Source organism: Alligator mississippiensis, chromosome 2 (genome assembly GCF_030867095.1).
Source record: "Alligator mississippiensis isolate rAllMis1 chromosome 2, rAllMis1, whole genome shotgun sequence".
NCBI classification, from domain to species: Eukaryota; Metazoa; Chordata; order Crocodylia; family Alligatoridae; genus Alligator; species Alligator mississippiensis.
In genome coordinates, this window is record NC_081825.1 from 521,069 (window position 1) to 536,180 (window position 15,112).

Sequence of the window (15,112 nt, forward strand, 5' to 3'; positions counted from 1 at the left end):
GCCCAGTTGGGCAGGAATGACCTGTCCCCGGGTGCATGTGAGCCTGAGACAGTCTCTCCCGCTTGGAGCCACTCCGAGGGAGAGGGATGGAGCTGCCCAGAGGATGGAGCCCAGAGACTGGACCTGGGTCTGTGTCCCTACCACTGACCTGACACTCCCCAGGGTCCTGCTTAAACCAGGGAGCCTGAGATCACTGTGCCCCCCCTCAGACTGCATCTGGCAATGGGCAGCTGGAGGTCCTGACATGGGGCCTTAGCGTGGGAACTGCTCTGCTCATAGCCTTGCAGCTCCTGGCACCAGCACCTGCTCCTCAGGGCTCCCACATGACACCATAGTGCCTAGGGTAGATGCTCCCCCAACCCCCAGTTGAGCAGTGTCTGCCCATGCTGTGCTGCTCCCAGAGGGAAGGGGTAACTTCTCCAGGCTCAGGCACCATCTCCCCTTGGGAAAGCATCAGCATTACTGGTCCCCTGATTCCTGGGGCTGGGGCTGCCGTGGATGCCTTGGGCTGTCTGCAGCTGGTGGGGACCTGCTGTGCCTTCTGCTGGGACTGACCTACTGCTCATGCTGGGACACGGACCCCAGGGTCCTGGCCGGAGGGTCTTGCCCCTCTGCTCAGGGTCAGACAGATGCTGCCCTGGAGGAAGGAAGAGATTTCCCCCCAGTCACATTGGCCAGGACTGGAGGGATTTCCCCTTCCTCTGCAGGATACAGCCCAGGCCTCGGGTCTTTTTGGTGCATTGAACCCCCCTGGCAGCAGCAGGACCCTCATCCCCCGACATTATCTGGGGCAGGGGCAGGGGCTCTCAGTGTCTGTAGGCAATGGGCCCGCTCGTTGCATCCAGGGCTGGGGTGAAGCCAGGACCGGGTCAGACCAGGACATGTCTGGGGGGTTGGACAGGCCTGATGCTGCCTGGAGCAGGGGCTGAGCCAGCTGTGACCCCCCCAGGGTCTGACCTGCTCAGCTGCTCTGTGACTATGATCCTTCATGGGGTGTCCCTCCACCCCCGCTGCAGGGATCCGTGCTGTTCCAATGTTCCTTTAAAGGCAGGGGACATAATCAACCAGACCCTGCCCATCGTCCTGACAGCCTGGCTCCCCCGGACCGCCACGCACACACGCCCATGAAGCCCGTGCTCCCAGGAGCGAATGGCTGCCAAGGCCAAGGCACTGGTCCCCCCCCCCTTGCCTCTCCCCCCACCCCCCATTAATTGCATTAGGCCTGGACGTCCCCTTCCTCCTCCTGCAGCCCCCCCAAACCCGCCGGCAGAGTGGAGGGACAGTCAGCTCCTCTCTGGCTGCTGGGTTAATTCTGGGCTAATTAGATTGTGGCCGGCCCAGATTGGATTACTTTGGCCTGTGCTTGGTCCTCCAGTCCTTGGCTGGGAGCTCCCCCGGGAGCCGCTGGCGCCTCCTGCCTCAATCAGACACTTCTTAACTGCATGAAACACTCGGGTGCCCCGGCCCCACCCTCCCACCCGGCGGGCGCGGGCGCGGGCGCTGGCACTGGCACTGGCGCTGGCACGCAGGGCCCGGTGCAGCCAGTCTGACGCATGGGGCAGCTGCAGTGCAAGCACCGAGCACCACAGCCGCTGCCCTCCCACCAGCCTGGGACCAGGGGGCAGCCGCTGCCCCCAGGAAGGAAGGAGGGTGGTGACGCAGCCCTGGGAGCCAGAGCCAGAGCCGGAGCCGGTGCCGAGCTGGGAGTCAGAAGCCTGCAGCTCCACAGGCTGCCCAGGCCTGGCCCAGTTGCCCTCCGCCTGTTCTGGTCGTGAGCTCTCCGGGCTGGACCCTCCCTTGCCAAGAGCCGGGTACAGAGACAGCGGCCTGGGCTGGAGTCTGGCGTGGGGGCACCGGTCTGCCTGGACCCTGTGCCCAGCTGCAGCATCGGCAAAGCAAATACGCCTGAGGGCATTGCTGGCGTCCCGCCCAGCAGTGCCCAGGTCTGGCCATACCAGTGCAGGGGTGAGCCCTGGCCCATGGCCAGCAGGGTCAAGGCAGGGTTGGCAGGGCCATGAGCAACCTGCTTGCAGCTGATTCCTACCTGGATGCAGGGCTGGAGGTGCTGCCACCCCGGAGGCAGCCAGCACCTGCCTGTGGCACCAGCAGGATGGCAGCATGTGCCCTGCCCAGCTCAGCTGCTGGGAGCAAAGCACCAGCCCTGCCCCAGGGCAAAGTAGCTGGCTCTAGCCAGGCACCACTGAAGACAGGGAGCAGGAGAAGGGGACACCAGGCAAAATGGGTATGGGTCTGCTTTACTGGTGGCGAATATGAACACACACGTTTGCAGGCAGGGGATAACTTGCTCGCAGGAGGGGAGCAGGGGGAGGATGCCAGGAGCTGCCAGCTGGCAGAGCCCAGGGGCCCACGCCAGGCCCATCCGCTGCCATGAGGCCAAGCCTGGCAGAGGGCAGCAGCAAGGGGCAGCCCCGCAGCACCCCTGCCAGCTGGTGCATGAGTGCCGGATGCCCGGGGGGGCTCCCCCATGGGCCCCCGTGTCTGCCCCTCCCCACCTGCCCCAGTCAAGGTTGTGCATGTCCAGGGGGATCCAGGTTCCCCGTTCCAGACCAGGCTCTGTGGAGCCCAGAGGGGAGGTCCTGGGGGCTGTGACCGTGGCGGGGTAGCGGCCGTGGCGGCTGCTGACAGGAGCCGTCGCTCAGGGCCTCGTTAGCCAGGGCCCAGGGCCCATAATCGGATTGTGCAAATCCAATCAGCGCATTAGGCAGGGAGTGCAGTTCATAGTCAGCCCCGTGCGGCTGCCCGCCTGGCCTGGCCTGGCCTGGGCTGGGCTGAGCCTGGTCCTCCCCACGCTCCCCCCAGCCCTGCTGCCCCGTGGCCCTACAGCCAACACCCCCGTCCAGCCCCAGGCTGTGGGCTGAGCCTGCCCGTAACCCCTGCCTACCCCCCTGGGGAGAGCTTCCTGCTCCCCACAGCCCGGCAGGCAGAATCCCACCTCCCACCCTCTGCAGGGGACCCCAGTCACGGCCCCCATCCTTGTCTGGGACCTGCTGTCCCGGAGAGACCCGCGCTGGGGCAGCTAGATCAGCTCTTCCCATCTGAGCCATTGGGGCTCGGGCGCTGCAGCCACGTGGGCACAGACCCACAGCCACAGCCTCCCTCTCCCCATGGCCATGTTCTTCCCACCGCCCCGCTCCACGCAGGCTGCCCCCCCGGCCGGCTGCACCACGGCCTTCCCTGCCCTCCTTGCACCCCCCACTCCTCTGAGGCAGGGACCCAGCCAGTCACAGGGTACCTGACAGGGGAAGGGGGGCACCTTCCTCCCACCGGGGTCTGCGGGTGCCCCTGCAGCACAGCACCTTCCCCCCGACCCACAGGCAATGCCCTGCCTGCCACAGGCTGGACCCAAATCCGTGGCCCCTATGATGATGCCCCAGTGTATGGCTGGGCAGGGAGGGAAGTGGTGCAGTGCTGGTGCAGAGGGCCAGGCTGACCTGCAGAGCCTTTCCAGGAAGAAGCCACCGGCCCCAGCTCCGTCGCAGCGGAAATGGAGCTGCATGTCTGAGCAGGTCTCTGCTAAAAGCCCAGGCGGTCCGGCCCTGGGAGCCCTGCAGAGGCTGAACCAGGCACAGCCCCAGCATCAATTATTCACCAGGGTGGCTGCACCGCAGCAGCCTCCAGCTGCCAGTGCTGCGAGCACCGCCCCATCCAGCCCCACCGCGCACCCCTACCCCAGCCTGTGGGACACAGCCTGGGGGCTTCTGCCCAGCCTGGGACATGGGTCTCCCTGCTCTGGCCAACAGGATGCTGGGTGGGGGCAAGATGACCCCTGGGGCTAGGAGGCCCATAAGAAGCAGCTGGAGCTGCCCTAGAAGCAAGCAGGTCTCCCTGCACCTGGGCAACAAGTCTGGGGCAGCCCCACCGCGTCCAGCCAGAGGGGCCAGAGCCTTGGGTCGCCTCTGCTCTGAGCCCTCAGGACTGAGGGGCCAGCCCCAGCTCTGCTCCAAATCTGCTCCAGCTTCCCTGCATGTGTAGACAGCTGCCTGGGAGCGTTTACTCCCAAGCAGTTTACTCCGGAGTAAACCGATCCTGGGTCAAATGCATGTGTAGATGCACCCGGTATGTTGTAACCCCTTCTCCTGTCCCTGATCCAGCATCTCCTCTCTGCGCTGCCCAGGCCTGGCCTCTGCCGTCTCCTCCTAGGGAAGCCCCTCCACAGCCCTCCTCCTCCTCACTGCCCTTCTCTGCACCGTCTCCACTTCTCTCTCTTCCTGGAGGTGCGAGGGCCAGACCTGGGTGCTGTGTTCAAAGTGTAGCTGCCCATAGGGATTGATAAAGGGGCTGAGCTGCTGCATTAGGCAAACATCCATATCGTTCACCGTGCCGTAAGAGCTGGTGCGAAGCCCATGCTGGGGCAGGGCATTGCCTGCCCGGTGTCACCAGCCCTGCTCACAGAGCTGGCGGGGGCTGGGGCTGGGACATGCCCTGGACAGGGGTACCGTGGCTCCGGCCAGGGCAAGAGGCCCCATCCCCATCACAGGAGCAGCCAGGAGCTGGCCCGTGCGATGCAGCCCCTCGGGCTGAGCCAGGGCCATGCTGCCCCTGCGGCTCTGCGCGTGGATCAGGGCAGCGCACGCCACAGGCCCACGGCCCATGATGACCCAGCCGCTGTCCTCCCAGCCCGGGGCCTTCTGACCACAGGGGCCCCACAGCCTCCTTCAGACACTAGCCAGACCCCGTCACCCTCTGGCAGGGGCAGGGGCAGGGGGGAAAGCAGGTCCCAGGCCCATGGCTCCAACCCAGCCATCCTAACCCCATGTGCCCTAACCCCATGCCTCCCCTACCCACTGCCCCCCAGCCCATGGCTCAGCTGCCCCAGGCCCAGGGAACTGGCCCAGCCCTGGACCTGGCCCCAGCTCCAGCCTCACATGCTGCTCTTCACTGTGGGACCAGACAGACCGGGGAGGAGGAGGGAAAGAGTGCACGGGGGCAAGGGGAGCAGCCCCCCCCAGCTGCTCTGTGGCTGGAGCAGGAGAAGCCAGGGGTACCCGGCAGAGTGCCTGCCCCGGGGCAGGGGAGGGCTGGCCATGGCCTCCCCTGGGATGTGGGGAGGCGGGTGGAGGCAGGGGCCATCTGGGGAGCAGCTTGGCTGCCCCGAGGCGACTGGAGCCGGCTGGTGCCACGTGGCGCTGGGGCAGGCCCGGGGGGTGGGGGGGATGACAGATGGGGGTGGCGTGTGCAAGGGAGGGAGCACGGGGGGGGACATGTGGGTGTGCGTGCAGGCACCTGTAGATTGTGTGTGAGGGGTAGCGTGTGTGCAAGTGCACGGGTGGTATGCATGTGTCAGGCACCTGTAGATTGTGTTGTAGACTGCATGTAAGAGATAGTGTGTTTGTGTGTGCACGTGTGCAGTCACCTGTAGATTGTATGAGAGAGATAGAAAATGTAGGTGCATGCGCACAGGCACTTGTAAAGTGCGCGCAAGGTGTAGTGTGCACGCACAGGTAGTATGTGTACTTGCACTTGCACATGTGAATGGACATGTACAGGCACCTATAAATTGTATGTGGGGGTAATGTGTGTGTGTGTGTGTGTGTGTGTGTGTGCATGTGCACAGGCAGTGTGTGTGTCTGTGTGTGTGTTTGTATGCATGTGCAGGCACCTGTAACTTGCGTGTGAAGGGTAGTGTGTGCATGTGTGTATGCACATGTACGTACACAGGCAGTGTGTATGTGTAGGCACCTGTACATTGTTTTAGATTGTGTGTAAGGAGTAACGTGTTTGTGTGTGTGTGTGTGCAGGCACCTGTAGATTGCGTGTAAGGAGTAGTGTGTGTGTGCATGTGTTTGTGTACAGGCAGTACGTGTACATGCATTTGTCTGTGTGCGCATGTGTCCACTGTACATGGGGGATAATGTGTGTATGCATGTGCAAGCACCTGTGGGGGGTAACGTGGGTTTGTGTGTGTGTGCATGCATGTGCAGGTACTGTAGGTCGCATGTGAAAGGTAGCATGCATGTGTGTGCATGCATGTGCAGGCACCTGTCGGCTGTGCACGAGGGGTAATGTGTGCACACAGGCTGGGGGTGTGCGATTCGTGCAGCCAGGGGCTCCGGCCGGGCCGGGCCGGCAGCTCTGGGGATGTTGGGGGTCTCCGGACAGGGCCCTGGTGGGTGAGCAGCGGCTCCAGGTCGCAGGGGCTGGGGGGAGAAGCATGGGCCACAGGGGACCCAGGAGCAGGGGCCTGGGAACGGGTCAGGCAGTGCCTGTGCAGCGCCCTGCTCACTGCAGCACTGGGCAGCACTGCCGGCCAGCGATGGGCCCTTGCAACCCGGGCACAGGGCCAGCCGGAGCCTGTGCCCCCCCACGCCCAGAGCCACAGCCCAGCCCAGGCTGGGGCACACCCCGCAAAGTGCCTGCTGCCCCACGCCGCACTTGTCGCCGGGGCCGGGCTCAGCCTGGATGTGCCACGGGGCCAGGGGCTGAGGGAGGGGTCTCCGCGGAGCCCCCGGCCCGGAGCACACAGGCGCCCTGCCCGCCCCGGGCTGCGGTGAGGGGCTGGCAGCGACTGCGCGGCGAGGCTGAACCCGACCACCCGCTCCCACCGCCTCCCCCGCTCGAATCGCTCCCCAGGAGCTGCGGGGGGCGCGGAGTGAGCGGCAGCTCTGCTCATCGCTCGGCCGGGGGCGGGCGGCGGGCGGGGGGGGGATTGCCCGTCAGGTGGGCGGGCAGGTGTCAGCCGGCCCCGGGGCCTGTCGGCAGCGAGCGGCAGCCCCAGCGCCCCCCCCCCCCCCCGCACTGCTGTCCCCGGGCGCCACCTGCCCCCCCCCCGGGGCGCCCCGGGCCCGGCAAGGCCGGGGCAGCCCCCCGCCCCCAGCCGCTGCGGTAGGGGCACCCGGCGGGGCCCGGACCTCAGCCCCGGGGCGGCTGTCACCGAGCCAGGGGAGCGGAGGGCCCGGCCCGGGCCCTGAGCAGACCCTGCCCCTGGCACCGGCGGGCTCCCGGCGCGGCCAGCGCCCCGCCGCCCCCGCCCCCGCCCCCGCTCCCCAGGCAGCACTTGTAGCTGGGGATTGCAGCAATCATCATAACCGTAACGAGCCTTGATGGCCATTAACAGCTTCTGCTTTGCATTAGCGGGGCCGCTCCTTCCCCTGCGCGGCCCTGATCCGATCAGACCCATTAGCGCGGCTCCAGCCCCGGCCCGGCCCAGCCAGCCCGCCTGGGCCAGCCCCGCGCCCACCCCCGCGCCCCCCCCCCCCGCCTGGGCCAGCCCCGCGCCCACCCCCGCGCCCCCCCCCCCGCCTGGGCCAGACCCCCGCCCCCCCCCGCGCCCCCCCCCGCCTGGGCCAGACCCCCGCCCACCCCCGCGCCCCCCCCCGCCTGGGCCAGACCCCCGCCCACCCCCGCGACCCCCCCTCGCCCGGACCAGCCCCAGCCCGCCGCCCGGGCCGGGCCCGGGACCCCGCAGGGCACTGGGCTCCGCGCCGCGCCGCGGGGGGCGGCTGAGGCGGCCCGGCGGGGGCCGGGCCCGCACCCCTCGTGCCCCCGGGGCAAGACGGAGCCCGGCCTGGGCAGCACCGCGCACCCCGCGGGCTCCGGCCTCTGCCGCCGGCGGGGGCGGGGGGGCACCAGCGCGGGGCCGCGACTCGGGACCGGGCACCGAGCCCCGAGCTGCAGCGCAAAGGGGGGGGGGGCAGGATCGGGCCCGGCCCCGCACACATCGCCGCGCAGGCAGCTACAGGTCCCGGCCCGCCTAGTGCCCCCCCCCGCGCAGCCCCCCCGCTCGCCCCGCACTGCCGCTCCGCGGCCGCCCCCTGCTGCCCCGTGCGGGAACTGCAGGACCCGCTCCCGGCGCAGCCCCGCCCCCAGCGCCCCAGTGCTGCACTCCCCCGCAGCGCCCCTCCCCCGGGCCCCGCATTCCCCGACAGCGCCCCCCGCATCCCGGGGTCCGCACTCCCCCACAGCCCCTCCTCCCCGCACGCCGCACTCCCGACCCGCAGCGGCCGCCAGGAGGCGCCGTCGCTCCACGGGGGGCGAGGGGCGTGGGCGAGAACTACAAGTCCCGGCAGCCCCCGCGCGCAGCTCCCCCCCCGGCCGGCGGCCGGCCGCGCGGGGCACGCCGGGAGCTGTGGTGCGGCGCGTTGCTGGGGCGACGGGCGCGGCCCAACCCGGAAGTGGGCGGTGCGTGGCGGCGGGGCCAAGATGGCGTCGCCTCCTCAGGGGGGCCCGATGGCGATCGCCATGCGGCTGCGGAACCAGCTCCAGGCCGTCTACAAGATGGACCCGCTGCGCAACGAGGTGGCCTGCGCCGGGCCGCGCATGCGCATGCGCGAGGGAGCGGGCGCGGGGGTCGACGCGGCGCGACGAGTGCGCATGCGCGGTCGTGCGGGGCGGGGCTTCCCGGTGTGGCCCCGCCCCTCGTGGGCAGAGTTAAGGGGAGTAGGCACGTGCGGCCCCTCGACGCCCGCGGGCCGGGGGTGAGAGATGCTGGGATGGGAGCGCAGGGGTGGGTGGCACTGGGATATGGGGGGGCAGGGGCTGCGGGGCGGCAGTGGGGGGCACAGAGATGGGGGGGCTCTTCTGCCGCAGCCGCGCCCGGGGCCCCGCAGCGGGGGGCGGCCAGCGAGCGGCTGGAGCGGCGCCTGGCCGCTGACCCGCAGCGCCCGTCCATCCCTGTGCGGGGAGCGCAGGGAGGGGCCGAGAGCCCTGGCGGGCCGCCGCACCCGCGCGAGAGGGACCGCGGCTCCCGCTTCCTCTGCGCCCTGGAGCGGCGGAGGGGGGCCAGACAGCGCACCCCTGCCTCTCGGCGGATGACGGCGCCCCTCTCGGCCCCGGGAGAGCCGCGGGATCCTTCCACGCGACGCTCTTTTCCCGGGAGCCGACCGAGGCCGCGGGCTGCAGCGCGCTCTGCGGGGCAGTGCCGCAGGCGAGCGCGGGCGACCGCGACCGTGACCGGCTGGAGGCGCCTCTCACCTCGGCCGCGCTCGCGCTCGCTCTCCGTCTCGCGCCCGGCAGCAAAGCGCCGGGCTGGACGGGCTCACCGCGGCGTCCTGCCGGGCCTTTGGGACGTGCTCGGCCCGGACTTCGCCGCGGTCTGGGCCGAGGCCGAGGGTTGCGGGGAGCTCCCCCGTCGTGCGGGAGGGCGGTGTGGACCCTCCTGCCGAAGAAGGGGGACCTCCGCGACCTGAGGATCTGGCGTCCCGTGTCCCTTCTCCGCATGGACTACAAGGTGGTGGCGTGGCGAAGGCCGTCGCGCCGCGCCTGCGGTCCGTGCTGGCGGGCGTGATCCATCCCGACCAGACGTACACGGTGCAAGGTCGCTCCATCTTCGACAACCTGTACCTGGTGCGGGACCTCCTGGAGCTGGCGCGCCGGGAGGGCCTGTCGTTCGGCCTGCTCTCCCTCGATCAGGAGAAGGCGTTCGACAGGATGGACCACGGGTATCTCACAGGTACGCTGCGGGCGTTTGGCTTCGGACCGCACTTTGTGCGGGCCCTCCAGGCGCGGTGCACCTCCGCGGAGCGCCTGGTTGAGCTCCGCTGGTCCCTGACGGAGCCCATCCCGTTCAGGCGGGGGTGTGTCAAAGCTGCCCGATGCCGGGCCCGCTGTACACGCTAGGCCTGGAGCCCTTCCTGTGCCTCCTGCGGAGGCGGGTGGCCGGGTTGGTGCTGCGGGACCCGGCGCTGCGGCTGGTCCTCTCGGCGTACGCCCACGACGTGCTCCTCGCGGTCCAGGGCCCGGAAGATCTGGAGCGGGTGGTGGCCTGCCAGGAGGTTTATTCGGCGGCCTCCTCCGCCCGGGTCAACTGGGCCAAGAGCTCCAGGCTGGCGGTGGGTGCCGGGTGGCAGGTGGCTCACTCCCACCCGTGCTCCAGGGCATTCGGTGGAGCGTGGGCTCGCTGCTCTATCTGGGGGTCTCCCTGTCCCCCACGGACCCCTCCTCGCTGGGGAGTTGGGCAGAGCTAGAACAGAGGGTGGCGAGGAGGCTCCGGCATGGACGGGGCTGCTGCAGTGCCTGTCCCTCCGGGCCTGGGCACTGGTGTTGAATCAGCTAGTCCTGTTCATGCTCTGGTACCGCCTCAGTACCCTCCCCGCGCCCCCCGAGGTCCCTGCCAGGCTCCAGAGACGGGCGCTGGGGTTTTTCTGGCCAAGACGGCACTGGGTCTGTGCACGGGAGCTGACCCTGCCCTTGCGAGAGGAGGGGCAGGGCCTGGTGTGCCTCCACAGCCAGGTCCTGACTTTCCGACTTCAGGCCCTGCACAGACTGTTGTACAGTGACGGTAGCCACGCGACGCGGAGCCTGTTGGGGCGAGCCTTCCTCCGCCGCCTCCGGGGGCTCCGATACGACCGGCAGCTCTTCTTCCTGCGCGGCCTAGAGCTCATGCGTGTCGCGGGCAGCTGCCGGTCTTTTACAGAGACCTCCTCAAGGCCTGGGGGTTGCTCTCCGCCTCCGGGTCTCTGTTGAGGGTGGCCGAGGACGGCGACCAGCTGGCCGAGCTGCTGTTCTACAGCCTGCAGCTGGCGGTCTCGGCAGCAGCCTCGCCTGAGACCTCCCTGAGGATGCGGGGCAGGAGCGGGGGGCACTGGGGTGGGGGGGCAGGGGTGCAGGGCACCAGGGTGGGGGATGTAGGGGCCTCTCCCCCCCGCCTGGCTGTGGGACCAGTGGGTTCGGGCTCCTGGTGACGGCCGTGTGCTGCAGGAGGAGGTGAAGGTGAAGATGAAGGAGCTGAACGAGCACATCGTTTGCTGTCTCTGTGCTGGGTACTTCATCGACGCCACCACCATCACCGAGTGCCTGCACACCTGTGAGTGGGGCCGGCTGTCGGGGACTCCCCCAGGGCAGCGCCCAGCCCTGGGGGCTCTGCCAGCATGGGCAGGGGCAGAGGCTGGGCCATGGGGCTGGGGCTGGAGGATCCCTTCTTCCTCCTCCCCCTTCCTGGGGCTGGAGGCTGGCGTGTCCCAGCCCCGCGCCGGGTTGTCTTGTGCGGCCGTGCGCCTCTTCTGCCAGGAGAGGGCAGCATCGTGCTGCAGCGCGGCCCAGCTGGGCACAGGGGCAGGCGGGCAGGGCAGGGGGGGCCGTGGCCGGCGCTGACCCCGTCCCGCTCAGTCTGCAAGAGCTGCATCGTGAAGTACCTGCAGACCAGCAAGTACTGCCCCATGTGCAACACCAAGATCCACGAGACGCAGCCGCTGCTTAACCTCAAGCTGGACCGCGTCATGCAGGACATCGTCTACAAGCTGGTGCCTGGCCTGCAGGAGAGTGCGTGTCCCGGCTGGGGTGGGTGGGGGGCTGCCGGGGCCACCCCTGGGCTTCGCTCCTCCAAGACCCTCCTGGCCCCAGTCTGTCGCTTTGCCCCTGCTCTCTGGGCCGGCAGGGCCAGTGGTGGCCGATGGTGCTGGGACGGCCCGGCAGGGCAGGCTGGGCGCTGGGCCGTCAGGGGGCCAGGGCTGATCCTGTCTCCATCTCCATACAGACGAAGAGAAGCGGATCCGCGAGTTCTACCAGTCGCGCGGCCTGGACCGGGTGGCACAGCTGGGCGGCGAAGGTGCAATGCAGACAGGGCTGGGGGGGTGGGCAAGGCTGCCGCCAGCGCTGGCTCCAGGCCTTTTGGGGCTGCGCCTTGCCAGGCCCCTTCCAACCTGGGATGTGGCCCTGGGCCCTGCCTAGTGCCCTCCGGCCCTGTGGGCTGCGAGGGTGGGGCTGGGGCTCACAGCGTGTCCCTCCACAGACCCGGTAGGGGGTGACCCCATGGGGCTGCCCTACAGCAGCTTCGACCACTCCCGCGCCCACTACTTCCGCTACGACGAGCACGTCTCGCTGTGCCTGGAAAAGCAGAGGTCAGTGCTGGGGTGGGGGGGCAGCACTTGGGGTGCCGTGCTCGGGCTCAGGGCCGGGGGCCCAGGCTCCGTATCCCCCACAGTCCCCCCTCCAGCCGGCGGTGTGGGGGGGGAGGGCCATGGGGGGGCAGCTGCCTGCCGGCTCCGGCACACTCAATGCTGCGCCCTTGGGAGCTGTAACGGGATCGATGCCGCAGCTCAGCTGCCGGCTCGGCGCTGGCAGCAGCCTGGTGAGCCCCTCCCCACCCGCGCCCAGTACTCCCCGCCGGAGGAGGGGGCTGTGCTCACCCCCCAGTCTTGCTGATGCCTCTCACTCCCGATCTGCAGCCCCTGCCCTCCTTTAGTTTTTTCTTTTTCAGGCCCGTCCTCATGGATGGGCCACAGGGGACCATGGTGCCTGCTCCCCCCCCCCCCCAAGTGTCCCCCTCCCCATTCCTCACAGCTGGCCTGGCTTTCTGTCCCCAGCACCGGCAAGGACAAGAACAAGGCCGTCCTGCAGGTGAGTGTCCAGCCTGCGGGGGAGGGGTCCAGCCTGCAGTTGGGGGCTGGGGGGGTCCCTGCCTGGGCTGCGCGTGCAGCAGTGACCACCAGGGGGCACCAGCGCCCTGCGCCTGCACTGGTGCTGGGGACGGCGGGGCCTGGGCCTCAGGACTCCCGGGTTCCCTCCCTGCCGTTGCCAGTGATGGGTGATGGGCTGTCAGCCTTCGGGGCTGCTAACGCTGGGCAGCAGCACGGTGCCACTCTCAGTGGGAGGGTGTCTTGGGGGTGGCTGCACTGGTGCATTGTGGGGGTTTCTGCGGGGGGGAGCAGTGCTGGGCCTTCCCAGGCCGAGTGTGTCTGGGGTTGGGTCCCTGCCCCAGGGCTGGCTGAGGGCTGGGGACAGATGTCCTAACCCTGCCTTTCCTCCCGCAGCAGAAGTACGTGCGCTGCTCCGTCCGGGCTCAGGTGCGGCACCTGCGCCGGGTCCTGTGCCACCGCCTGGGGCTGGCGCTGCAGCACGTGAGTGGGCCGGGGCCGGGGCCGGGCCTTGGGCTGCGGGGGCCAGGGCCAGGGCAGGTGCTGATGTGGGTGTTGTCCGTGCCCAGGTGCAGCTGCTCTTTGAGGGCGAGGTGCTCCCAGACCATATGACCATGAAGCAGCTCTGGCTCTCGCACTGGTTTGGCAAGGTGGGTATGCTGGAGGGGCCGCTGCCGGGAGGGTGGTGGTGCTGAATGGCAGGACAAAGGGACGGTGCTTGGCCCTGCACCCCACAGGGGTCCCTGGGGCAGGGCCCAGGCTCCACAGTGGGTTCTGGGGGTCTGTCATCGTCCCCCCCCCCCACTCCCCCACTCAGCGCTCTCTTGCCTTGCAGCCGGCGCCGCTGCTGCTGCACTACAGTGTGAAGGAGAAGAGGAGGTAGGGGCTGGGCCCGGTGCCACCCCCCCGCCCCCACCCCACCCCCCTGAGTCTATTTTTTGAATAAAATCATGAAAACCCCATGGCTGTAGTGCCTGCATGACGGGGGTTGGCCCTGCCCCCCCGGCCCATGCTCCCCAGGAGAAGGCAGGTGGGCACTGGGCTGTGTAGGCTACTGGTGCACTGGAGGGGCCCTGGCCCCCCCCCGGTCCGCATGCCTGCAGCAGCCAGCATTGCCGCTCCTCCTCAAGCCCCCAGAGCTGCATCCCTGTGCCCAGTCCGGTCCCCCCTCCCCTCCTGCACTCGCAGGCAGCTGGAATCACTGGGCCAGTGGGCTGTCCCGCCCGGGGCCAAGTGGGGGGGTTTGCCCCACCCAGCTGCTCGACCCCACGTTCCCCTCTCTGGCCCTGCACAGAGCTGGGCCTGGAGCCAGGCCCAGCTGGGCTAGAGCTGGCTCCCCCCCGCCTGACTGCAGCCCCCGGCCTGCCATGGGAACAGGTGCCCCTATGTTGGCGTCTGGCCCCAGCATTGGGGCGGGCGGGGGGGGGGGGGGGGGGTGGCATGGTTGCTGCTCACAGGGCAGGCAGCAGGGGGCGCTGCCAGGGTGGGCAGCTCTGCGCCGCCTGTGCCCTGGTGCGCCGTGGGGGGGCTCTGCCCCGCTGCGTGCCACCAGCTTCGCGGCCGCCCGTGATTTACGCGGCACAGCCTGGCCTGCGCGGCCGCGTCCCCCTGCCCGAGCTGTAACCCCGGCGTACGGCACTGCTGCCGCTGACCCTGGCCCGGGCGTCCCTGCCATGCGAGCCAAGCCCTGCACGGTGGGGGGATCCGGTTACCCCCAGCCCCCCCCCGCCCTAGCCCAGCTGTTGGCCATTCCTCACTGCACGGGGGACAGACGGCAGTGGGGGGAGGGGCTGGGGGGGGTGCCGAAAGCCGGGCTGCTAAGTACGTGGTGAAATGCAGAGTGGAGGCCGCAGGTCAAAGCCGCTGCGGCTGGAGCTGGGCCTGGCCCCCGTGACCCCGGCCTGGCCCCCCATCTCCAGGCATGGGGGCTCCTGGCAGGGCTTCGCACCAGTCGCCCCCTCCCTGCGGCTGCACCCGGGGTTGCTCTGCTTCGTGATGGCACGGCTGGGACTGGCACGTGCCTGGGCCTGGCCCAGCCCCAGCTCCCTTCCTGCCCGGCAGAGGCCCCACGGCCATGCCAGGGCTGGGCCCAGCAGCTGCCCTGTGAGATGGGCCTCGGTGCCCACGTGCAGAGGCCCCGAGTCCCCCTGCCCCTCCAGCTCCCTGCGCCACCACTGCCCAGTGCCTGAGGCCAGGCCAGAGCCGGCAGCACCTGGCCCGGGATCCGGGGGGCGGGGGTGTCCCAGCCCAGCAGGGAGGGGGCCGCGCCACGTCTGTCAGCGGGACGGGCGCTGTCAGCGCAACCAGGATCTGCGCCCCCCCACCCCGGCTGTTATCAGCGCCCGGAGCCTAATTCAAACCAACTGGTGCCTGACGTTGGTAAATGAGCCTCGGCCGGGCCAGGCCGGGGGTGGGGGTGGGGGTGGGGGGCGGCTGGGGGGCAGGGAGCCTGGGGAGCTCTGCGTCCCTCCGCGCCCTGGGCCCCAGCTGCTGCCGCCCCAGGTTGTTGCAGCCGGGCACCCCGGCGTCCAGGGGCAGCCGGACTGCAGGATCCTTGCCTGCCCCGCGGGGGCCCTGGTGGGGGGGCAGTGCAGCCGGACTTGCTGCCCCAGTCCAGTCCAGCCAGGCCTGGCTCTGGCCCCCCCATTCCTGCCCCTGGGTCAGTGCCACAGGGAGGCCCCCGCTTCCCAGCACCCGAGCAGCCACCTGCCAGCAGGGAAGGCAGCCGGGCCTAGTGGGCGCAGCAGCAGCTGGCTGCCGCCCGCAGTGCTGGGAACCTGGCACGGGGCCCCCCGCCCCGG

At 69.7% G+C, this 15,112-nt stretch overlaps 1 protein-coding gene across 3 annotated transcripts; it reads left to right on the forward strand.

The window, feature by feature from the left end:
• Positions 1-8,119: 8,119 nt before the first annotated feature.
• On the forward strand, positions 8,120-13,273 carry PCGF1 (polycomb group ring finger 1). Of its 3 annotated transcripts, none has more exons than XM_059721278.1 (9): positions 8,120-8,256; positions 10,657-10,762; positions 11,065-11,217; positions 11,432-11,503; positions 11,687-11,795; positions 12,261-12,294; positions 12,708-12,794; positions 12,881-12,961; positions 13,147-13,273. In XM_059721278.1, the coding sequence occupies exons 1-9, from the start codon at positions 8,161-8,163 to the stop codon at positions 13,192-13,194; spliced, it is 786 nt and encodes a 261-aa protein (XP_059577261.1). In that variant the 5' UTR covers positions 8,120-8,160; the 3' UTR covers positions 13,195-13,273. The 3 variants fall into 3 exon arrangements, with proteins under 3 accessions (XP_059577261.1, XP_059577262.1, XP_059577263.1); XM_059721279.1 differs by having other exon boundaries at positions 12,711-12,794; XM_059721280.1 differs by lacking the exon at positions 8,120-8,256 and adding an exon at positions 8,536-9,409 and having other exon boundaries at positions 10,210-10,762.
• Positions 13,274-15,112: the final 1,839 nt, after the last annotated feature.